Source organism: Cataglyphis hispanica, chromosome 6, assembly GCF_021464435.1.
Source record: "Cataglyphis hispanica isolate Lineage 1 chromosome 6, ULB_Chis1_1.0, whole genome shotgun sequence".
NCBI lineage: Eukaryota > Metazoa > Arthropoda > Insecta > Hymenoptera > Formicidae > Cataglyphis > Cataglyphis hispanica.
This window is the reverse complement of record NC_065959.1, coordinates 8843933-8871780: the sequence shown is the minus strand read 5'-3', so window position 1 is coordinate 8871780 and position 27848 is coordinate 8843933. Positions and strand designations below refer to the sequence as shown.

The 27848-nt window shown below is 30.5% G+C and overlaps 1 protein-coding gene across 1 annotated transcript in view; it reads left to right on the top strand.

Moving 5' to 3' along the window:
• Positions 1–27848, top strand: part of LOC126850665 (uncharacterized) — a 101285-nt gene that overhangs the window by 57226 nt on the left and 16211 nt on the right. Inside the window, 2 exon segments of the mRNA XM_050593888.1 lie at positions 7780–7871; positions 27189–27344. Of these exon segments, the coding sequence (XP_050449845.1) occupies positions 7780–7871; positions 27189–27344 (248 nt within the window).

Sequence of the window (27848 nt, the reverse complement as noted above, 5' to 3'; positions counted from 1 at the left end):
AGAAAGTAAACTGATCGATGATAAGTTATAAGCTGTATCTCTAGATCGAGTGTTACGTTATAAAATCAGATAAATGTGTAACAATATTTTAATAGAGAATCAGGCCATATGTAACAATAACAATCTTGATAACGCTCGTAGCATGTTTGCCGATCAAATTACAGTAAACAATATCAAAAATTACGGTCGTAATAAATTGATCAGCAAACAGAGCACATCGACTGCTTCGAGAAATGCAGCTAGGATGATTCATGCGGAGCAATCGTAACGAATTGTCAGAATTCTCGCGATACACGAGATGTTGTATAACCGGCTTCGATTTCCCGCCCTTGTGTATACCGTACATAGCCGTTTGTCCGACAGGAAATTAATGACAAATCGACCCTGCCCAGCGTAACGAGTTATCCGATAGGCTTAAATCCATCGTGACGTAATTGCGAGATAGCCGAAGATACATAGTTCAATTACATCGACGCGAGAGAGAATTATCATTTCGGCTCCGTGTTGTTCCGTTTGCATACCCGTGGCAATTTAGTCGAGAGAACAATGGCGGAAGTGAAGGCAACGAGACTTGGTTCCTACGAGTGCACCTGTCATGAACGGCATAGCGACGTTATTTCATAACAATATGGAACGTCGAGTAGAGAAATCTGAAAGCGCATAAAATTCTCCGCGCAGGATAATAATGGCGATAAGGCAAGCTGCATGATGTAATGATGTTCATAGTAGCAATACACCGTATTATTATCTTAGGAATTTTGTAATGCTCGGATATTCCTGTAAGGCGCATGTTGGGAATTGCAAGGATCTCTGTGACGATTGCAACTTCACATGTGATCCCTTTCTCATAACCTAGATACTTGCGTAAGAGCGTCTTTTCACACATCTTATTACTCTCTTTTCTCAATTTTTTTTTTTATGAAATATATAAATGGTAATTGAAATCTTTTTTCGGAAAAAAGCTAATTGTAAGATAAGAAAATTAAGGCTGATTTGCTTCGAAGGTTTGAAGCTTCGGCACTAAATTCTTCGAAGATCGAAGCTTTGAATCTTTGAAACTTCGAACTTCTGAAACTTTGATACTTCAATTTATGAAACTTTGAACCTTTGGTACTTCAATATTCGAAGCTTTGAACCTTTAAAATTTTCATACTTCAATTTTCGAAACTTTAAATCTTTGAAGCTTTAAACTTTTGTAACTTTGATTTTTTAAGTTTTGTATTTTTGAAAATTCGATACTTAAATTGTTGAACCTTTGAACCTTCGAAACTTCGATATTTCAATTTTCGAAGCTTTGAATCTTTGAAACTTTGAACTTTTGAAACTTTGATACTTCAATTTTTTAAGTTTTATATTTTTGAAACTTTGATACTTCAATTTTTTAAGTTTTATATTTTTGAAACTTTGATACTTAAATTGTTGAACTTTTGAACCTTTGAAACTTCGATATTTCAATTTTTGAAGCTTTGAAACTTCGAACTTTTGAAACTTTGATACTTCAATTTATGAAGCTTTGAACTTTTGATACTTCAATCTTCGAAGCTTTGAGCTTTTAAAAATTTGATACTTCAATTTTCGAAACTTTAAATCTTTGAAGCTTTAAACTTTTGTAACTTTGATACTTTAATTTTTTAAGTTTTGTATTTTTGAAAATTCGATACTTAAATTGTTGAACTTTTGAACCTTTGAAACTTCGATATTTCAATTTTCGAAGCTTTGAATCTTTGAAACTTTGAACTTTTGAAACTTTGATATTTCAATTTATGAAGCTTTGAACCTTTGACACTTCAATCTTTGAATCTTTAAACTTTTGAAACTTTGAAGAATCAAAATTATACAATTATCAATTTAATATAATAGTACCGCGACTAAATACTAGAGATACACATTTATAAAGTTATATGATAAAATCCGAATAAAATTTTTAATGTTGCAATTAATGTTGAATAATTATATATTTTTTGAGCATATATATTAATTAATTCCTTTCATTTACAATATTTTTATTCCTGAATGAATTCGCCATTCGCATGAATATATTCTTTGACTCTTACTTTAAACTTTGAAGCTTCGCATTCTTTTAAAGCTTCGAATCTTCGAAGCTTTGTCAAAAGTAACAGCTTTTGAGAAAATCCATAAAATCGACGATAAGCAGAGAGCTTTGTGTTTTCCCGATAAATCCAAATGAACGCAAACGGTTGTTTTCATCCGCACTTTAATACAAAACTCATTAGCACGCATTCGCGCCGATGATTCGCACAAAACCGCGTATGCAGTCCAGTCATCATATCGCGGCATTAGTCGAAATTATTCAAATATTAAATATCCGTTGTTTGCGAGGGCGAGAAACGTGAAACGACAGACTGAAGTTTATTTGAATTTAATCACAGGGCAAAGTACCCGTATTAACCGGGGATATAGCGCTCTCCGCATAGCGGGATGAGGTGCAGCGGGTGACGGGGGGAATTTAATATCCGGACGAGAGTAACATCCGCGTGATGCGGCTGCGGATAACCGGGTGGCCGAATTGTCCGAGCAAATTTGCGCGTTCGTCGCTGCGGAAGCATCCGGAAAATGCGCAACGCCGGGCGTGCCGGAAGCCGCGAGTTTCATCCAGCGGCAGACAGCTCGGTTCACGCGCGTCACTTTGTTCGACGTGGAAAATAAAAACTCCACTCGGATGTGCGTAAACTTCGCTCCTTTTCTTCCTCTCGTGCCACGTTACGGCGGACAGGTACTTACCGACGAACGGAGCGACGTTTGACAGATGTTATCAAACGCATGTCAAGCCCGGTCGATCGAATGTCATATTGCTATATCGAAGCTTGTAGTACGATATTACAACTCATCTTCGATCACGTGTGCTTAAATATTTTTACGATAAATATTTGTGGAGTTTTTATGCTTGTGTGAGTTGTCTCTACGTCACTCGTATAGCGGTTATTTATTCGTTGGATTATTCAAGATACTGGGATGCGATTCTCGAGATATATGTATGTCTGTTGTATCTCTGAAATTTTTTTTGCAACCACGGAGTGCTACTTTCTTACTTTTCTTGAGTTGTGTCTTGCGTAGAAATACATCTCGAATTCTGCTCATGGAAGATAATATTTTTATTAAGATTTTTATGATAATTTTCTGGACGAATTTTATTTTCATAAGAAACAACAAGCTTTAATCAATAATTACTCGACAATGTATATTTTTATACATTTTATACATTTGTCTGACATTTTGTTGAAGTTCACACGATGAAGAAAGGAATATCCTCTCATTTTACGAGCAAAGATAAAAACGTTCGTATCCGGTGAGGCCTGGATAAGCGTTAGGGGCTCCTCGAAATATGGAAGCGGCGAAAAAAGAGTTTGGTCGCCGCGCAAGATGGTTCTCTCTCGCGGCCATTGACGCCTTTCCTCGCACTCTCCTATATTCGCGAGAACTGTTTTTGCACGTGATCCTTCTTTTTTTTTCTTACCTCCATTGACGTCAATCTCGCCCTCGTAAATGTCGTCGCACATGTGCGAGCGCTTCGCGCGACACGTTTCGTGTACTTACGCGGACGTACACCATTCGTCTGCCGTTACGCTTTAAAGAGTCAATCAAAATTCTACGCTGACCCACTTTGTAACTGATCGATGGTATCATTCGTGATATGACAGTGACGTTTGATATTTGCTCCCGAAAGCGATCGCCGCCCTATCGCAGGAAGCTATTGTATTATCGCTTTCACGCGTCTGTCATTCAAATTGCCTGCGAAGCAAACCACGTGAATAAAAGATCCAATGTTTACGCACGGGAATGGGAAGTGACCTGATAAGAATCTAGGTCTAGGCAGTTGAAAAATTTGTGTTAAATTTAACAGATATCATGTCCCAAGCAGTCCCAAACATGTCCCAAACAGTCCCAAACATGTCCCAAACAGTCCCAAACATGTTCCAAACAGTCCACATAAATTTTTGTGTTAATTTAACATAATATGGATATGTTAAATAGTGACATTAATATTTTGTTAATATTTAAATCTAAAATAAATGCAACTTTCAGTAAGTTAAAATAAATTTTGTGTCAAAAATCAACATATTTTTAATGATGAAATTAATTTGGAAAAACGTTATCGACGATCTGTTGTCGCTGTCACTCCTATTGTAGAAAGTCAATATTTTTGTAAATTTTAACAAATAAATCCCGTCACTAATAATATAGCACATATCTATTGTGTAAAATTAAAAATAGGGACACATATATATGATATTTTCATATTTTTTTCATTTATTTTAATAATTTTTAATAATAAATGAATAATTTTCATTTATTTTAATAATTTTAATTTAATAATTTTAATAATAATTTATTTTAATAAATAAACACTTGAATTCAATTAACCCAACAGCGATATGTTAAATTAATATATGAATGTGTTAAATATTTGACATAAAAATTTTAACCGGCATATTTTTTAACAGAAAAACACAAATTCTTTTCGTCTCTGTCAACTTTGAAAACATATCTTGGAACATAAATGGAAGACGCACGTTTTCCAATTCTTTTTTATTTTCATGAAAAATGATTAACGATGTAATAATGCGTGATCGATCGTTATTTTTTTTTTTTTTTCAAGAAGCAAACGTTTCCGAAAATTTTTCCATAGAATTTCCATGCGCCGAATCAGCACAATAGTGTGCCCGTCCAAATATTAAAATGGATGACTCAACGAATCATGATTCAAAAAATTTTATTTCGTCACACGTCGACGGTTTATTCAATAGATATATCGATAACCGATAAAATACTTTAGAACATTTTTAAACTGGGATTTCTCTCTCTCTCTCTCTCTCTCTCTCTCTCTCTCTCTCTTTGGATCAAATTCGATATATCGAGGATTTAGCGTCGAGGAATAATAGCGTCGATGCTGAATATGAATTTACGCGCATCGAGTCGATGCCTATATCGATCGTGCGCGATTGAATTTAATTGAAATTCAGAATTGCGCGATGGTCACGAGAAATAGAGGAAATGTTAAGTAATAATTTCAATCCGTTTACCACCTACACGGGAAGAATTAGCGCGCTTAATGTGCAGTTGACAGAATGACGTATCGCGCCAGCCAAACCCTCTTCTCGCCCACATGCACAACACGGTTACGATGCTTCGAATACAATACGATGTTTAAAAGCAGTGAATCAATAATTCTAATTATAATAAATTATTAATTAATAATTTTGTTTAATAAGCAATTATGTTTAATTATCTGTTAGTAATAATAAAGTAATAATCATTTATATAGAAATTGATAAAATAATTTTTTTATTTGCAGATTTACAAGTGAGTATGGAATTAATAAACTTAATGACTCTCTGACTTCAATTTATGATTTATATTATTAATCGTATTATTAATTGTTTAAAAAAAAAAAATGTGACAAGATCCTATTTAAATAGTCATACAGATCGTATCCGCAGATTTGTTTTAATCTCGTAAATCTGTTTTATTATATAATTTTTATATAATTTTATTCTTCTGTTTTATTATATAATTTTTATATAATTTTATTCTCCTCATTTTCGAAAGCAAAAACCGTCCGTACAAATTTTCATTATTGTTACAAGTTTCTCGGAATTGCCTCTGCGCTTTTATACGAATCTCGATTTTTCGGATTCAAAGCCCGCCTCTCCCTACGCGAATAAATGCAAATCGTATCGCCTGGGAAGCATCGGGGATTCGTTCGCTCGAGTCGAAAAATAAATTCCTACGCTATTGGATAGGTCGATAGTTCTGGTGATCCCGGGACAGGAACGGGGTCGCGCAGTTAGTCGAATTTGGGAAAACCGAGGAGCGACCGCGGAACCGCGCCGAATTCACCCCCTCCTCCCCTCCTCCCCCTCCTCCCCTCCTCCCCCTCCCCACCCACCCGTTACCGTTCAGCCGGCGTCAAGGACTTTCGTCCGATATAACATCTGGCTAAAGTGTCAGCGAGATGTGGCGTGCTCGTGTAAACGAACGGGAGCAGTTTCCTGTGAATGTTCCGACGAATGAGCGAAGAGCCGCGGGTTTTCCCCGCGCGATTACGCGCGAAAAACGCTCTATTTGCGAAAAGGGCCTCGCAATTTTTGGGAACCCTCAATATTGATACCGGGACTTCGATTGCCATCGAAAATATTTCACTTCTCCTCGAGAGTTTATTGAAAAGAGCATTCAAAAGAAAAACAAAAAAAAAATAACATTTTATTCAATTTTGTTATTTATTTCGATCGACTCCTACGCTTATGAATTTTAACAGTGCTTACACAATAAATAATAATTTTGTCAAAATACTTTTGTATATATTTGAATATCTTTATTTTTTTTTTTTTTTTCATGGAGAGAAAAAGAAATATTTGCAAAATTTCGCGATGGAAAAGTTTGTTTATCAGTAATGAAGAATGTCAGTTTCATGGAAGGGGGACTTCAAAACGCCTTATCAGAAATTAGATAATTAGTGGTCGCTCAGTAAATTAGTTGACGCTATCTTTCAGCAATGCGTTAAATATTATATATGACACACTTTTTTAATCTTATATGCAAGAGCATTCTTCTTTTTAATGCGTTGCTTAACTTCCGTAACGTATGCATAAAAGATGAAAACAATGATGCCTGGTGTTCGAAAAAAAGTGTAAGAGCAACTTGGATCGATATACCAACGTTCGCCAACTATATTCATTAATGTGGAAGCTTCGTAAAAAGCTTTGTAAAATCCCGCATTACGGTGTAGACTCCCCTTACGTTGCGCATCCTTTTTTTTTTTCAACGTCGCTTGTCACTTGTTAACACTCGAATGGTTTTGTAAGAGCCACTTGACTTATAAGTTAGATGTTAAACTTAGCATAAAGTAAAAGCGTAAAGCGTATTTTTAACACTGAAAGTACAAGAATACAAAATTGTTTTTTTGCATTAAGAAAACACTAACTTTTAAAATGAGTAAATAAAATAAATAGGGCAAATAAAATAAAATAAAATAAAGTAAAGTAAACAAAATTTCATTTTTATTTTTTTTTTTAGCATTTATAAATAAATTTATTATATATATATATATATATATATATATATATAATAAATTGTTTTTGCATTAAGAAAACACTAACTTTTAAAATGTATGAGTAAATAAAATAAAATAAAATAAAATAAAGTAAATAAAATTTCATTTTATTTTATTTTTTAGCATTTATAAATCTCAAATTTATTATATATATATATATATATATATATATATATACATATGTATATAATAAATTTGAGATTATAAATGCTAAAAAAAATAAAATAAAATGAAATTTTGTTTACTTTATTTTATTTTATTTTATTTACTCTATTTATTTTATTTTATTTTATTTTATTTACTCATACTTTTAAAAGTTGGTGTTTTTAATGCAAAAACAATTTTATATTCTTGAACTTTCAGTGTTAAAATACGCTTTACGCTTTTACTTTATGCTAAGTTTATATATATATATATATATATATATATATATATATATATATATATATATCTGTATATACATTTATTTATTTATTAATTGTTTATTTCTATTTATTTATTTATATTTGAGTTCTACCTTTATTTTGAATACAGTCCTTGGAAGTTTAAACTCCTGGGAAGTTGTTTCAGGACAAATTATACGTATATAAGACACCAAGTTGACGCAGCGTTTTACTTTGTCTGGGGAGACTGAGGATTAAAGTTCGTATTTTATTATGTACTTTACAAGTCCAATATTTCAACATTGGTTTAATGAATTGTTACAGGTCCGTCTGCAGACTTTAGCAGACACATTCTGGTGAGGCCGCGAGTATACCACGGCAGGACAAAGAGGCAGATCTCATCGACCAAAGAGAACGTGAGTATGAATGTTTCATTTTTGAATGAACTGAAAGATGTTTAAAAAATTCCATGAAATATTAGCTCGAACTGTACCCTCGACGTTTCATTTAAATTTTCTTCGATCGCATTATGAGAAAATGTTATATTCAAGGCTTTTCGGATCAGCGCTTCTCTATCTCTCACTATCACATCGTATAATACTTGGCTCATAAATGTGAATTGTAATAGCGGTTTCCGTACAAAGGTATTACATTCCCGATCCTTTTGTAAAAATTTTACGGCCACAAAGAGCCTTTCTTGTCGACAATTTTCTCTCTCCTTCTTTGCGGAGTTAATTAATTAATTAAAATTAAAATAAATTGTATTATCTCGTGGAAACTTTTTAATAGATTTTATTCACGAAGCATTTACTTAAAATAGCTTGCGACTTGATGCACTTTATCTTCACTCACATTTTAATTCTATGAATTTCATTCGATAAATATATCGGATATGCCGGAGATTTGCAGATGTTCACTCACGATTCGTGACCTTTTCTCGGCTTAGTGCATTGTTTGCTATCAGCAGTCGCCAGAATGCATTTTTCCGCGAATTTTCACGCGACGTTCGCCATTTGCTCAGGCGGATTACGATGCGAAACGTGTATTGGCGCCGGCTGCAACAATTTCAATGCAAATGTTCTGGCGTGCAGCGAATACAAGCGAACAAATACCCGCCACGAGGATCACTCTGCTATTAGATAGGATGACGCTACGACCATAGAAAGAGAGAGAGAGAGAGAGAGAAATTCTGTTGTTAGTTATTATTGCCAGGTGAATTCGAAAAAATCTATGGAAGAAGACATGCAATTGTTGTTTTTAGGCATGTGACTAAATTTTGGAGAATACTATCCGAACGATAAAAATTTTGATTTTTCTTTTTTTTTCTTTAATAAATATATTTATCCTTTCAATCTGAGCAGGAGCTCAAGTCATTGAGTATCCTTTTATGATGATTAGTCAAATTTTTATATCTTTTATTTATTTATTTTTTTCTTTCTATATTTCAACAAAAATTTGAAATAAAGTAATTTTTATAAATCAATAATTATTAAGTAAATCTAAAAAAATAAATAATTCAATATTTAATTAAATTTCTTTTTTAATTAATGATCTTGAAATTAAAATTTATATTTTGAAAACATAAGGAAAAATTATATAAATTTTCTATTAAATTTTAATATGTAAAAAGTCAATATTAAAAAATATAAAAATATTCTAAAAAATTAAAATCTGATAATTAAAAATACATATATTAAAAATTAATGGAAGAATAATTGTTTTTGTTTGATGTCCATTGAAAAGAATTTATTTCAAAAGAAAAGTATATTTTTTTAGGATCATAGAAAAAAATATATTCTTAGATATATTATAATTGTCGAATAAAAAAAATTGTCGATGATTAGCATTTATCGTAAACAGAATTGAGAGAAAATTCTTAAAAATTAGTTGCATATGTTTCAAATTATACAGACTCATTAAAGTTACTAATTAATATTGTTTCAACTTTTTAAAATTTTAAATTTGAATAAATGAAAAATTTTCTAGATTTTTAGATCAATTTTAGGGAATTTTAGTTGGAAATATAGTCGAAACGAATATTCTACATGAATAGACGAAATAAAAATATTTTCTTGAACCGGCTACGCAATAAATTTTCCGTTTGCTAAAAAGATACACAATATGTCGAGGGAAATATGAATGTTTCATTTTTATGAAAGCTATTTCGAATGTAGCACAACATTCCTGGACTTTTCCCTATCTTTGCTTTTTTTTTTCCGGAGCAACATATCGCATAATAGAAGATGGCAAGAAAAATGCACGTTTATAGGAATAACAATAGAATTTATACGTCCGATGTATGCATATATATATATCCCGTCATATCTTTTGAATTCATTGTTTGGCGAATACTACGGTACACACACACACACACACACACACACACACACACACATACAAACACACACCACACACACACACACACACACACACACACACACACACATAGACAGATATATATATATAAAGTTAAAAATTTTATGTAATAAAAACGAAATAAGCGCAATAAAAAAATAACTTTTATTTATAATTAAAATTTTTGAATTTACAATACAATGTTATACAATTTATCTATTTATTTGAGAATTCTTATATCAAGAGAGAGATCTTCTATTATAAAAGAAAAAAAGAAAGGGAGAGAAAGAATATACTTATAGCTTATAGAATTTATAGAAAAAATAATTATATAGCTTAAAAATATATATTTTTAAATAATAATTTATAAATTATTAGAATCTACAATACATATAAAGAAAATAAGTATTAAATAATATTAGAAGAAATCTAATTTTTCAATTCTAATCTGCTGAAAAGTAAACTCAAACTCTCCAACTTTATATGTACGATATTCATTCTTTCAACATGTAAATATCTCAACTTCGTCACACCGTGATAAAAGATGGCGCTTTTTATTATATTACGGATAAATCAAAAGATATCTACGATTTTTTTTTTACCGAATTGCACGTGCTTAGAAATCACGCCAAACAATAAAGTAATTTTATCTCTTAAATGATATCGCCCTGTTTGTGAACGGCATTACGATAAATATAACGATAAAAGGTGACGACGGCGGAATACAATAGCTTGCGTTTTAATGTGGCTATATTCTTGCGAGACATTCTTGTGTCTTCGAATATCGTGAACAATTCATTTTATTGGCCTCCGTCCAGCGCAGTCGACGACCGCGGCGCGGACGCATAATGCACGATCGCGAGTGCATGCTGCGTAATCGCGGCGATATATAATATATACAGGGTGATTCTAAATAAGCGCGAAAAATTTTAGGAGATGCGGGGATCTTTTATATAAACATATATTTCTATATTCTTCCCTAAGGAGTTATACTCTTCCAAAGGAGAGATGAAAATTAAGTTTTTATTTTTTTTCTCAAATTTTGAGCAAGTTAAAAAAAATAAAATTTGCTGGACATTTTCCACTAGTAATAAAAATATTTATTAATATTTTTTTAATCCTCCTGTATTGTTATAAGGGAATGAAACTAACAATCCCTATTATATTTTTTATTAGAACTTTTTAACGGGCTGGAATGTGATCATTTAAAAATATGTGCTAGAAAGCATAATTTCTTTAGAAACTTTTTTATTTCTTTTATTTTTTTCGTAAAATTAATAGTCTTCAAGAAAAAAAATACATTATCATGCATAACATGATGCTAAATGGCATAGGTTTCGAGTTATAAGTTGAATTTTAGAATAAAAAAAAAAGCAAGCAAAACAAAAATTTTCAAGTCAATATTAGACAAAATAGAACAAAAGCAACACAAAAGAGAAAAAAAATAAAAATTAAAAATAATTTTTACTTTTCCTTTGAAGGAATGTAAATCCTCAGCAAGTGATATAAGACTATATATTTATATGAAAGATCTTAATTTTCGACAAAGAATCATCTATTATTGTTCGCACTCACTTAGAATCACCTTATAGATTTAGGACAGGAATTTTAGAACAAAAGTTTCAAGATTTAATTCAAGCAAAAATACAGAAATAATTTTAAAAACTGATAAAAAATTCAAATAATCTTGAGTTTCAATCTTTTTTGTTTTAATCTGCAAATTTTTAAAGATATTTTTAAAAATCATTCCATTATGAATTTAAAACAAATGGCATATTTTAGGAAAAATAATGTCTTCAACATTCGAACTAATTTAAATTTATAATACGCATAATAAAAAAATTTACTACACATAACGAGTTGTATCAAGTTTTTCATTCTCTTTTACTGGCTCTCTTTTTAAATCCTGAAATTCCTGCACCAACATAGCGAATCCTAGATTCACAAAACAAACTTGGAACACCGCAATCCCAAATACTGCAACAGTACAGAGATACACGTGTATGCCTTCGTACGTTAGTTTAGATAGAGGGACTCAATACTAGTATCTTCTTCAATGTCGCTAAAATACAGTTCATACCGTTTGACATGCGAGTCTGCAGGACATGTTTACTAATAACAAGTTAATAACGCGGTTGCTCGGCCGAATAAGATTGTGGATTCTAACGTGCGACAACTGACTGTGATTTAGTCACTTTATATAAATTAAAAAAAAAAAAAATATATATATATATATGTATATATATACAGGGTGTGCTAGACCATTCGTATTCCCCTTTTCTTTCAAAAACTAAGCATTTTAGAGAAAAACGTTTTGAACAAAAATTGTATGGTTTTGAGGGAAACATAAGATGGTGTCATTGGTTTGACCTTAGATGGCATCGTTAAGGTCAAGTCAAGGACACCTTTAATTTCTTAAATGGAATCTTCTATTTTATTTCATATTCTTATAGCTTATGTCGAGAGCTTTCCAAAACACTATAATAAAGTATTTTTTTATTAAGAATTTTTTGAGTTATTTTGTTATTTCTTAATCTAACATATTTTAATATAAAATATCTCGAAAATTATTTAGTGTTTCATGTTGTATTTTTATGTACAGAATAATAAGATGAATCAAATGGTGTAAAGAAAAAATAAATAATTGTTATAAAAGATATATTGCAAATAATTGCATACTTTTTTTTTTAAACAATTATTTTCTGTACACTGTTTGATTCATCTTTTTATTCTGTACATAAAAGTATTACGATACAATTATCGAAAACTAAATAATTTTCGAGATATTTTATATTTTATATTAAAATATGTCAGATTAAGATACAAAATAACTCAAAAAATTCTTAATGAAAAAATACTTTATTATAGTGTTTCGAAAAGCTCTCGAGATAAGCTGCAAGAATATGCAACAAAAAATGAGACTTTCTATTTAAGAAATTAAAGGTGTCCTTGACTTGACCTTAACAATGCCATTCAAGGTCAAACCAATGACATCATCTTATGTTTCCCTCAAAACCATACATTTTTGTTCAAAATGTTTTTCTCTAAAATGCTTAGTTTTTGAAAGAAAAGGGGTTTACGGGTGGTCTAGGACACTCTGTATAATATATATTACAATATAAATATATATAATATATATAATATTACAATAAATATATATATTATATATTAAATTAAGTCAATAGGAAAATAACATACGGATGCTTGCATCTAATCTATTGAATTTCGTAAATAGATATATGCAACAACGTAGTAGCTTGTTGTCATTAAATATTTGTTTTGAAAAAATTCTTCTAGCTTTTAATAAACATATACGAATTTCTTATCAATATTCAACATGGCGGATTTTATCGTTAAATAATATATCATTAAAATAGCCAAGTTTTTCTTACACGATAAATTGTTACATATATCATAAGATGTAAATGGTCATAGCCAATTCTTGTTATCATCCTCCATTTCATTTCTTGTTATCATACACGCTAACAGACGATATCAATCTGTTTGAAATCTTGTAGAAGTAAGGGATATGATTTTCTGTTGCCCAGCATCTTGAATAACATGATTGCTGCTCGCATTTCTGCATCTTTCATATGCAGGTGATTGATTTCGAAATATGAGATCTGATCCGTGTGTCTATCTTGAAAAATGAAAAGGCAAAATTTTGTGATGTCTTAGTACACCTATATGAACTTCATTCTACTTATAATGAATTAAGCATTCTGAAAAAATAATCGTCATTTTTAAGATAAAAAATTGATATATCTTGATTCAGAATTATTTGTAATTGTTTACACTAATAATTTTCTCGATATGATAATATGATGATATAAATGAAATATTATCGTTTTCTGTATTGAAAACTTAATTTATTAAAAATAGAATGCATGTAGATCTGCATTCGAGCTTCTTTTAGCGAAACAGAATCATTATTTGAATAAAGAAAAACCGTGGAAACTCTATGGAAGGTCAGGGAAATCTAACTAACAGGAAATAAAGAAAGATAGAAAAGCCAAGGAAACTGTGAACATTTTGAGTTTCTCACCACGACGGATAAAAATCAAAGAAACAATTGTTTGTTGTCAACAATTTTCATTCAATATTATAAGATTCATCATTAAATCTTTTTATGCGTTTCTACAATAGATATTATTTATTACAATGATAACAAAATTAAACAATTATTTTTTTACAAGTGCAATTATTTTTTATTTAATATTTATTTTTATTTGCTCTCCTTGAAATGTCATAATTGTCATTTATATGAATTTGGAATTTGTAATTATTTTGATAATTAATTCAGATGATTGATTTAAAGCATTCCAGAGATTAATAAAATCATTCTCTTGAGATACATTCAATTTGCTGCATCAAGATGCAGTCGAGATAAGTTGTAATCATCTATCGTAATCTGGCGCGATAACAACATTATATCGAAATCAGGGAACGATAATTAAACGATAGAACTTGACGCAAGCTGCAAGGCCAATAAACACTGTTGAAAAATTTGTTCTTTTTTTTTGTTAAAAAATATGATGGTTAGAATTTTAATGATCAATATTTAACACATTGATGTATTAATTAATTTAATATATTGCTGTTGTGTTAATTGAACTCAAATATTAAATTTTTAACACAACTAAAAAAGATGTAAAAATAACAAAATGTGTTTTTTTTTAATTTTACACAACGAAGATACGTTTTGTATTATTCGTGGCAGGATTTATCTATTAAAATTTACAGAAAAAAAATTTTGATTTTATTCTACAATAGCGAGAGTGATTATATAGACCGTCAATAACATTTTTTCAAGTTAATTTTATCATTAAAAATATGTCGACAAAAAATTGATTTCGAATTTTCAGGTTTGAAAGAATATGTGCATATTCTGATGTAGGGCATTTCTATTCTCCATAAAAGTCTCTGAAGAGAGCGGAGTTTTTTTAATATATAACAGTATTATCTTGTACTTATTAGATCAGATCTCACATAATTATTAGATTATATGTACATCATTAACTGCGTGAAACACGATCGACTATTCTTTCGTGAATATAAAGTTTGCTGTCATTATTATAAAATTAACTTTTAATTAATATATTCTTGTGGAGTAGCGCGCACATGCGATCTTTCAAAGATTCTTCAAGGTACAAAAAAGAGAGTAATAACTTTTCAATTTCCCGATTATTTTATAAGACACTTTTACGAGATAAGTAGCACGAAAGCGCTTTCATAATTTTTCAACTTTTCTTAATTTTATAATGATTTTAAAGTCGAGATATTGTTACATGTTTATAAATTCTGACATCGATATTCGTGAAATGATAAGTATTAATTTTTTTATATTTTATTTTATGTTTTTTGTGTTATTTATTTGTAATACTTTTTATTTTTTGTATAAATTTTTAATTTTTTCTAATAATTTTTAAGTTTTAATTTTTATATTAATTATAATGTATTTAATTTGTTATTTTATTTTTAGTTATTAATTTAGTTTTTAATTTAGTTATTAATTTTTTTATTTAATTATTTAATTTGTTATTTTATTTTTAGTTATTTTAGTTTTTTGTATTTTATATTGTATATTTTTTTCTTTTAATATTGAAAATAAATAAATTGTATATATATATAACATAGATTTTTATTTAGTTGGTTTTTAATATTAAATTATTTTATTAACTTTTTAATATTAAATTATTTTAGTAACTTTTTAATATTAAATTATTTTATTTTTGTAAGAAATTAAAATAACTATTTTCTACAACCGTTTTTGGTTAAAATTTATATAATTTTGTACTTCCAGTGGCTCAATTTTTTGATATCTCTTTATAAACTGGTTACAAACTATTTGATATCTGTTTATATCTGGTTATAAACTCTGACATCGTTATTCATGAAATTCTGTAACTTGTGAGCTACTCGCAGACACACATACAAAATATTTTCAAATTTCGTTCATTAACATGTATTAAAAATTATTCAATTATAATTAAAATCTCTTATATTGTTTGTTCTCACTAAAATTATATTAAACATATAAAAGCTTATTTTCTAATCTTAACTTTCAATTATTTTTAGTTGCCTTACAAGCTTTTAACCAGTCAGCAGATCAACGAAATTTTTTTAGTCAATTAGAAATAATTCAAATTCCAATATCACCTCACTGGAAACGGAACTGCATCAGTCGTAATGCATAACATAAATTTTTCCGTTAGACTGCGCTAATCAGACGGACGACATGTCCTTTGTTCACATCTGTCGGTGGCGGCAAACTGCGGAAACGAGACTTCCTCTGTTCGCGGGCTCGGCGTTGGTCTAGGACGATTAAAGATTTCTTTCATTCCGCAAAGTAACTACGACGAACGTCTCTATAAGTGATATTGCGTGCATGTGCCAGCAGCTTGCAGAGGCATAGGGCGATAGAGCAGAATCAGAAAATATGCGGAGAGCGTATTTCGAAGCTGCGAACCGTACTGGAATAATTTTAACGTGCGTTTAGAAAATTTTCCCGTCTGCCTTTTCTTGTAAATTCGAGCTTAACAGTTGCTCGCTGATTCTCAAGTCAATGGTATTGTATATACTGCTGGAAAATTTGGTTTAAATTTAACATATATATATATATATATATATATATATATATATATATATATATATATATTGCATGTCCCAAACAGTCTACATGAATTTTTGTGTTCATTAAACTTAACGTAATATGAATATGTTAAATAGTGATGCTAATATTATGTTAATATTTTAACACAAAATGAATGCGAACTTCATAGTAGTTTGAAATAAATTTTCTATGAAATTAACATATTTTTAATGATAAAATTAACTTGGAGAAATATTATTGACAGTCTATAGTCGCTCTCACTCTTATTGTAGAATAAAAGCAATTTTTTTCTGTAAATTTTGACAGATCCTGTCACCAATAATACGAAACATCTATATTGTGCAAAATATATGCACATTGTGTTTTTTTTTGTACATTTTTAAAAAGAAGACACGAATTTTCCAACAGCGTACTGCATTGCAAAAATATAAAAATAAAATCTATTTAAAAAATATCAAGAATTAAAAATATTTAATTTATACGAATTTATATAAATATAAAATAAAATAATAAAATAAATAATACATGAATAAGAAATTAATATATAAAAGAGAGTGCAAAAAAATTTCAGTTAAGCATCAAAGGATTTAAATACGAAACATTGCGTGTGATATTTTTTATCAGACACGTAAATCCAAAAATCACAAAGCGAACGATCTATCGTTCTCTCTTTTCTTCTCTTTAAATATTTTATTATATTCATATGAGAATGTTTTTGATATTCTGGCAGAAAAATCATCATAGGGATGAGATAAATTACGATGTTGCAATTCTCTTTTTGTGATATAAATAGTCCGTATAAGCGTTCGGTTTGTTATGTATTCTCCAGCGCGTGTTGAAATACCGCTAGAGAGAGGGAAAGGCCTGTACAAAGAAAACACAGATTCACTGCAACCTTGGCGTAATCGTGAGAATGAATACGGCAATGCGCGCATTTGTTCATATCGTGCGTACGCGACACGCGTGTAAGACGTGATTTTCCGATCTTCAGGAAAATGTAAATTCCAGTCCTGCGAAGTTAAAAATAACATACGCGACACATACTTCCGTACAACATATAATGTTGAATAGAAACTAATATTTAAAAAAATTATTTCATAAAAATTAATGGAAATTTATCCATAATTATGGAGCGATTACAGAAAATTGGGAGAAATTTTGTGTCGCCAAAAAATTTGATGCGAAGGAAGAAACATTTTTATTAGCGGCGGCGTGACATTTCAACTTTTCGAAAGCGAAGAAAGGATGCCTAGAAAGCCGACGAACCGCCCGCATTTTGCGCCGATGTCACTTGTCGTTGAATTCATATCAATTAAAATCCACGCTTGCGCTCACTCTCTTTCCAGTCGATGTAGTTTTCGAAAGTAGCATGTATCTACTTTCCGTGATTTTCTGATTACATGAAAAGATTGTTAAAATAGGATTGCAACATAGTTGGAAAGTTTGTGTTTTCTTGTTAAAAAAATATTCCGGTTAAAATATTAAATATTTAACGCGTACATATGTTAATTTAATATATTGTTGTTGTATTAATTGAACTCAAGTTAAATTATTAAAACAATTGAGAAAAAGTGTAAAATTAACACAATGTGCACCCATTTTTAACTTTACACAATAGATTATTATTAATGACAGGATTTATCTGTTAAAATTTATAGAAAAAAATGTCGAATTTATTCTACAATGAAAGTGACAGATTGTCAATAATATTTTCCCAAGTTAATTTTATCATTAAAAATATGTTGATTTTACACAAAATTTATTTTAAACTTAAGGTTTGCATTTATTTTGTATTAAAATATTAACATAGTATTTAATGTCATTATTTAACTAATTATATCTATATTAATACAAAAAATTAAATTAATACAAAAATTTATGTGGACAAAAAATGCCTCGTTTGGGACATGTGACATCTGTTAAATTTAACACAAATTTTTTGACTGCGAAATCGTGATATATATAGACATCTCGTTTACATACGACATCCGTGTTGATATTATCATTATCGTAGAGAAACGAAATGCGAAGAGGAATTGTATAAAGAATCTCTTGTTTCCACACATTTACGAATTCCGATATACGTATAAATTCGCTAGATCACGAGTCTTTTTTCTTTTAAACAATGACACTAAATAATCAACAGTTTTCAGCTTTTTATATTCGTAATAAAATATTATCGTAATAAAAATATTTCTTCGTTGTTAAAAAGATAACGAAAAAATAATAGCAATTTTTGCAAATGTCATTGAAATTATACAAGGTGTCCCATTTTAAAAGTTCCACCCTCATAACTTTTCAGGATCAACGTTTTAAGGAAGACGACTTGGATAAAAGTTGTAGGGAACAAAGGGGGCTATCTAATAGTGACCTTGGATTTGACATTAAAGGTCATTTTCAAGGTCATTTGAAGGTCAACTTCCGTTTTTTAAATGGAAACCCCCCTTTTTTATTACATATTATTCTTGTAGCTTATCTCGAGAGCTTTTCAAAACATTAGAATAAAATATTTTTTCATTAAGAATTTTTTGAGTTATTTTGTATCTTAATCTGACATATTTTAATATAAAATATCTCGAAAATTATTTAGTATTCGATAATTGTATCGTAATACTTTTATTACAGAATAATAAGATGAATCAAATAACCTTGAAAATGACCTTTAATGTCAAATCCAAGACTCGTCACTGTTAGATAGCTCCCTTTATTCCCTACAACTTTTGTCTGAGTCGTTTTCCTTCAAATGTCCTGAAAAGTTATGAGGATGGAACTTTTAAAATGGGACACCCTGTATATACATTTGACACATTGATGCTGCGTAACCTATTTATTTATAATTAACAGACTTCCTTGTCGTGGAAACATGTAACAAATAATCACGTTTGCATAAATGATACGCGACCGCATTAATACGTGAAACACGCGTGTAAATCAGCCTCGTTACGATTCAGCAAATTGAAATAAAGATTTTTTTTCGCGGTTAAACGTTCCAAAAAAATCCGCGGCCAGCCGAAGGTAACGCGCCGAGCGTGATGATTTGTATTCCGCGACACGAATAACGGCGCGACCGCACGTCTAACCGCGCCGTAATTAAAGTCGCAAAAGCTACGCGCCATTAACGCATTTATATCGTGCCGCAGGTTACTGTTTTCCATTGCACTCTATGAAAGTGCGCGAATTGACGAGCGTGTGTTTCGTCTAAATGTGACCGCGATGATGTTTGCTCGAATTCCTCGAGACTCATTGAATGATCCGCAACTCGTGGAACTCTCTCTTACACGTGCTCTTCTTTTCAATTGCACATGTCGGCTTTTCACCTTACTTGTATCACGCGAATTAAAAATTATTAGTCACGTGCGAACAGCGTTACATAAAAATAGGTTTATCCTTATTTTTAGGAGAAATTGAATTTAAAATGTGCTAAATTCTTTTTATGATATTAAGCCATTTATACGACCTAAGATATTAATTTTAATTTTAATTTTTTAATTTACTTTTTTTTATGTGTTTAAGATATTGTAGAATTGACAGAAAATAGGCATAAATATATTTTTTTTTTTTTTAGTTAAATTTTATTTAACGGAGATTTCGAATATTTCAAAAAAAAAAAAATATATAAAACTGATGATGAAAAAACTTGAAATTCTTATGGAATTTTATTTGAACTCGGGGAATTTTTTCAAAAATTCTTTTTTTGATTATTTTATTCTTATATTGCAAGCATCGACAATCTGATTGGCCATTGATTGTAAATTATATGTTTCAATTATATTATAAATGTATATCTTTCTCACTTTAATATGTTCATTGTCATAAAAAATGTTGAGTATATATTTTTTATTGTAATTTTTATAATTATTGATAAAAATGAAAATATGATACAAATGAAAAATGCTTATCTTACAAAAATTATTCAGTTCCTTTCAGTAACATTTCTAAATTTAATTTCATTTTTCAATTTAATATTTGAAATTTAAACGGTTTATTTCTCCTTCCCATAAGTGAAAAGCATACAAAAACTTATTTTAAAAAGTTTCATCTAACAATTCTCTAATTTTATCTGGAATTTTAAACAAACTATCTGAAAAATCAGAATATTCTCAGGCAATTTTTGTACAAGCTTTGGATAGATTCTCTGTAATTAATTAAAATATATATAAAATACAGGATGTCTCATAAAGAAGTGACCATCTTAATTTTATTTCAATAATCTTTCAAATATTGATTACTAATTTAAAATGTTTTTGAATTTATAATATATACAGGGTGAGTCACTAGAAATTACCTTCTAAAATATCTTCATAAATATTAATTTTACACAAAACATTTATGTCATCTATCTCCACCTAACAAAAAATTAAAAAGATTAAAATGTAGTGGTTTTTAAAATTATTTAACTTTTATTTTAAACATTTTTGTGTATAATTAATATTTATGAAGATATCTTAGGTGATTTTTAGTGACTCACCCTGTATACATATATGTATTTATAGAATAACCACATATAAACTTTATTTGGCAACCGAGGAGAGGAGAGATTTTTTTTGAAACTACATTTAAATATGAAAGCTATAGTAATTGCCGTCGATGTTGAACACAAATTGCTCTCAAACGCGATTAATCAAAACGTTCTGGCTGAATCGTGTTGTGCATTTCTATTCGTGCAAACGTCCCTCTCAATTTGTCTTTCTTGACAGTCGACGTTTCCGGTGGCCCCGCCGAGAATTTTTCTTAAAAAAAGATCGGCGTCGCCGCCAAGCTTTCCTTTTCTTAGAATTTCCGAGAGGGCGCACGCACAATTGGCGCGCGGAAGAAACCGCGGAAGCGGAAACTCGGGAAACTCCGTGGGCGAGGATGGTTTACGGTATTCACAATGAATGGAACGTAAGGGCCACGTCGGCCAAGTTTTACGGTAGCTGAAGGAGAACTTTTCTTTTTCTCTTTCTCTTCTGTGTTTTACGGCGTGTTTCGTTGTTGTTTTTTTTTTCCTTCTCCAATGTTCCTTCTTCCTTCCGTTGGATTAACTCGATTCTCCTGGCGGGATTAAAAGGACAATACAGTGACGATTCTTTCCCGTCGACATGCGAACGACGTGACGGCAGCCCGACTCTCTCCATCGGAAAAGTTGAAACGATTACCGGCTGTTTAATCCAACAGCCGAGTAATGCAGTTTGTTGAATTTACCGGATAAATTGTTTGGGATGCGCCAACAGAGCGGAGAGAAAAAAGTGTCCAAGAACTTTCGCGTTTACTTGGGCGACACTCTTGGATTTGTTTTAACCACGTGCCATTCAATGACATCGTACGGAGAGTGTGACTTTATAGTTTTCAATTAGTTCATGCATCGCGTTATTATAGAATGTTTAGACTTTAGCATCAACTATTATTTATTTATGAATTATGAATTCTTCTTTGATCTATTTATAATCGATTTGAAATTTTTGTCCGAGAAAGTTGGCATCAGTTTTTGCGCGAATTTTGCAAAGAGGGAGAATTAATTATACAAGGGACAATTGTCTCGGCCAAGAAAAGATTAACTGAGTAAAATATAAATTTAGGAGATTGAGCAATCTCGGTGTGAGGTACTTATACGAATATATTAAATACCCGTGTCCTGGTGATATACAGGGTGTCTGGCGTCAATTACATCATCCGTCATATGCAAATAAAGCAGATAAAACTGAGGAGAAAAGTCCTGTGCCATTTTTTTTTAAACGCTTAATAAGAAAGTTATTATTTGAACAAAGTCTGGCCAATCATTGCCGATCTTTAGCCAGACGCACGTCAGTGAGACGCTCTAAACAGCTGAGCGCTCACGCACACATTCTAGGCACGCGGCTCATTGACGTGCGTCCAATTAAAGGTCGGCGCTGAATTGACAGATTTCACTCAATAATAACTCTTTTTTTAAGCGTTATCAAAAAAAATAGTACAGGACTTTTCTTCTCAGTTTTGCTTACTCTATCTGCACACGACGGGTGATGCGATTGACGCCGGACATCCTGTATATAGAAGGTCCCAGAAGACCGACAAACTTCAGGTGGTTATGAAGGACATCAAAACAAATTTTGCCAATAAATCCGTGTAAATAAACCGTTTTGAGAATCAAAGACTAATCCGAAAATTCTGATTTTGATGAAACTTTACACATTTTACATATAGGGGAAAGCAAATAAAGAATTTAGAAATTTCCAGTTATGGTTCAAAAAGGATTCAAAGGATGGAACCTAACCTCTCATATGTAAAGTGGCTTTTTTGCTTTTCACGATATATCTCGAAAATTATTCGAGATGTCAAAAAATGTTTTATACAAAAGTTCCATGATAAAAACACTTTTATTTAACCACTTTAATAAAATTTTGAAAAAATAATTTTTTTCAAACATTTTTGCCTTTGTTAATCTATGATTTTCTAATTTGACAAAATTGGATTATTTTGATGTCCTTTATAACCACCTGAAGTTTGTCAATTCAATTCTGAGACATCTTGTATATATATATGTACGTATTTGTTTTCCAATATCGACGAAAGACGGATGCGGGTCGTCCCACTGTAAGAGCTAGCAACGATACGATATCAAAAACGGTTTCTGCGGTGGCCGCGAGCCAAGTATAGATTGCTAACTGTCACTGGACAATGATATACACCACGTTGAAAGGATTTCAAAGGAACGTACTGTCGACATACACAGCGTTATGCCGGTTTCATTGGAACGGCTTCTTAAGAAATATCGTTACTGCGCCATTTGTCTTCCGATACAGTATAAGATGCTTTGCAGATATTACATTGAAGATTCACCTCAATTTGATTAATGCGTTCCTTTTTTGGAAATCAATTTTTAACACGCGTATAAATATAGAGAAATTTTAAAATGTAGAAAGCTTTGTTGAATTAAAAATTATATTTTATTTAATAGATCCTGATTTTCTATGATATGTATATTTTGAAATAATAGTAGTTAAATTATTTTTATCTCAAAGTTTAATGAGATCATTTATAATTGCGCGTCGTTTAACAAGCGCGTTTTACCTAGGCAGCTAATTTTAATTTACATACATCATCGTGCAATATATTTTTACGAGCAATTTCATAATCTATCCTTTTCTACTTTTAATATAATTCATCTCTTATGAAATAAAATTTTATTGTGAAAAAAATTTTCCTTTAGGAATAAAACATATTTAAAATAATATTAAGTGACTGAACTAATATTATAAGTGAACTGAATTTTTTTTTAATTTAATATTATTGAAAATGCTAGTATTTTGTTTTTAATTATTTATATTAATAATAAAATTTTGCTTGTATTAATAAAAAAAAAATCATCATTGTTTTAACGATTTTGAATCAAGATACATACATATCAGCGATTTTTTTTATCTGAAATCGAATGACAATATAATAATTTTTCCAAAATACTATAATCTTTGTCTTCGATTACGAATGAAATTGTTGTTATTACAAATAACTACAAATTAAGTGTTATATTATCACTTTTTGCAAGGAAAACTTAATTTATTAATCCTTCTATTATGAAATAAAATTTTATTGCGGAATCAACTTTCTATTATAAATAAAATATATATTTAAAATAATATTAAACTGAATTTTGAATTTAATGTTATTGAAAATGCTAGTACTTTATTTACAATTATTTGTAATAATAATAATTTTGGTTGTATTAACAAAAAAAAAAAAAATTATTCCACTTTTGAATCAAGATACATACATCAGCGATTTTTTTTTATCTGAAATCAAATGACAATATAATAATTGTTAAATGTTACATTCTTTGGCTCCTATTACGAACGACATTATTGTTATTACGAATAAGATATTATCATCTTCTGCATGGAAAACTTAATTTATTAAAAATAGAACGTTGAGTTTACAAGAGGGTGTATTAAACACGGCGCTCGTTGTCGAAGAGCAAGGAGGTTAATCAATAATTCATGTTGGCGCAGTACCTTCGTTCGATTTATCTGTTCCAGTGTGAAAGCGCGGTTCTCCAATTTCGCAGCGCTACGTTACACCACGTAATTACTGCCACAATTTCAATTGAACGCGGCACTTAGAGTAATTAAGAGACGAGCTTCCATCGCGCTGCATCGCCTTTGCACGCGCGGGACAGAGAATGGTTAGTTAGGAGCTTTCTTTCTGCTTGGTGTCGACATAAATTGTAAAAGGGAACGTAAAATGTAGCCCAAGGGATCTTGTGTAAGCTTTTAAAGCATCGGTTGCAACGACCATCTTGATTAACTAATCTTAGCTGGTTCCTGACGTTTTCCTTTAAATTGATTCCAGGAAAGCATACTTCAGTTTTTCCTATGTGTATAGATGCATTTTATTTTTATTTTTAAAAATATTTCAAATTGAAATAAAAAAATGTATAATATTATTTAAAACTCGATCGACTTTATTTGCTGGTTATTTTGAAATCTCGACATTTTCGTGAAAGAAAAATGAAAAAATCAAAAATTTAATTGACTTCTATTTGAGATTAATCGGAAAATCAGTCAATGCAATTTAATTCATTTATTCGGAAACGTTGATAGCAACCGATGAAGATTTAATTAAAAAAAAAAATTAATTTATTCATTTAATTTAATTTACTGATAAAAATATGCGGCTAAAAATTCATCCAGATTGTCCTCTCGGAATTAACGGGCCTACCACCGAGCGGGTTGTTAACCGCCCTGTTAACGTCAGTGTCATCGTCGGTGCAGCATCCGGCTTACGCAGATAACGCAGCATCCACCGCTCGCGGGAAAAGAGTATCTCGGCTGGGACGCATCCCATGAATTAAACATCGTCCATGCGCCGCTGGCGCAAACGAGATTCGCAAATTCATTTCGCACTCGGCACGCGTATACTCGAAAGGGATGACGCTGTACGCGCCTGATTCTCTCGGAGAGCTTACATGAATTTCGAATCGAGCTTCCCGGCCTCGCGGAATTGTAATCTAATAACGTTAATTGTTTTACGTGATTTCAAAACGATATGACAGTCGGCAAATTGGATTAATCGTACCGAAAATGCGTTAAATGCGACGCACAGTCAGCTGTTCCATCAATATACAATAATTGACATTGCTCTGGTAATCAAGGATTGAAATTATGCTCATTCGTGATTAACAGGTGTAGAAATTACGCATACAAGTTACCGTGAAAATAATTTTTGCACCGAATTATTACATCATCTCGTCATTCATTAAATTTTATATATTATACAAAATTATTATTGTTATTATTTTTTATTATATTGTTATATTTTATGTTTTATATTATTATATTATTACATTTTATATTTTATATTATTATATTTTACATTATTATTATATATTATTATATTATTGCATATTATTATTATTATCATATTATTATATTATTATATTATTATATTTTTTATCATATTATTATTATTATATTTTTATATTTTTAAATTATTATTATATTTTTTATTGCAAAAATTTAAGAACAGAATTTAATTGTCAGGTAAATATCACTTTATGCTAGAATTATGACTATATGAAATATACAAGTCATATTTGAATTAATTAATCTGACAATCTAACATCCGGTTTTTTCTTGTTTATTGTTGAAACAATATTCTCGAGTTCTTAGATATTCATTGTCAGTCATTCGGTTTCATGGCCGGAGAAAGCGAGCAACCGAGTATAAAATTAATTGCAGTTCGATACAACACAATCTCGGGAATTCAATTTTCGAGAGAGAAAATTTCTTTTCTCAGGTCTAAGCATAGTTTTATCGCTATTAATGCAACAGGTGCGCGATCGGGCTTCCTGGTGTGACAAGAAAGAATCGGCTATATTATTGGACGATTTGAGTCGCGAATCCCTTTTTGCAGACAAGAAATTTATGGCAAAAATTGAATATAAATACATAGTAATATAAATATAAGTGTAAAACTCGACGGAATATAAATTAAAATTTTTGTTTCCTTTTTAATTATAATTATAATAATTTTATATATTTTTTTTATACAATTTATATATTTTTTTATGTAATAAACTATAATAATTACTTCTCGTTGTTATAATCCTTTCTTCTAATTTCCCAATCAATTTGTCATAAATTTGATTGATACAAGGTCTATCCAAAGTTTGTAAAAAAAATTCTCTAAGAATTTTTTGATTTTTCAGATAATTTGTTCACAATTTCAGAAAAAATTAAAGAACTTTTAGATGAAATTTTTTAAAATAAATTTTTTGTGTACATTTTCTAATACTTTTCACTCATACAAAGGAAAAATAAAGTACCTAAATTTTAAAAACGTACTGAAAAGAACTTAATTACTTTTGTAAGATAAGCATTTTTTATTTGCATAATATTTTCATTTTTTATCATTAATTAAGAATTATAATAAAAAAATGTGCACTCGGTATTGTGTATTCAGTATTTTTTGCTATGACAATGAATATATATAATCAAAGAGAGAATGATATATATTTATAATATATTTATTATAATTCATTGACCAATCAGATTACCGATGCTTATAAGAACAAAATAATCAAAGAAAGAATTTTTTTAAAAATTCCCCGAGCTTAAATAAAATTCCATGAGAATTCCCTGATTTTTCAAAGTAAATATGAAGTTCCTGAGAACTCTTGATTTTCTAGGGTTTTCCAGCGAGTAGACACCTGTAATATGTTACAAAATATAAATTTTTCAATTATTTTTATTACAAAGAAAGACAGAACTTATTGGCGGATAGAAACTTCAGATTTTTTGTTATCTTTCAGGACATCGAGCACGCGGACGTGCTGACGGTGGGTTTCAATGTGGATGGTGTCGAGCGTATTCTCGACCTTCGACTGAACACCGATTTAATTCCGGTCGGCTATCAGCAACGCCACCAGCATCGCGGCACGTACAAAGTGCACACCCCGTCGAAAGTTGTAAGTACACTTGGGTACTCCCACAGTATTCACGCCGTGGCGTGTTAACCGCCTTTCCGCAAACAATGTCGGTTAATCGATATCGAGCGAGCGTAATTTTATCGGATACGAAGAGGTAGAAAAGGATCGAGAGAGCATCCAAGATTCATTCCACTTGAAGCCGACGCGGCGGCCATTCACTCGCGCGATTCGTGACGTATCGAATAGCCACATAAAGAACGGCATTATCGCCTTTTTATGGCTTGATACGTGACGTAAAATTTACGATCGTATACAATACACGGTCGTTCATTCCATTAAAAGAAGAATAATTGATGCGTGTAATTCTTCGCGCGTTGCCTGACATTTTGCATGATTTTTGACATATTAATATCGCGCATAAATTTTCAGAATAAATATTATTTTATTATTGTTTTTTCTCGCTTATCTCGTTTACACTTTCAAGGCTTTATATATTATAAAGCGCGACATGATGTTATAATAAACGTTACGTTGCTGAATTAA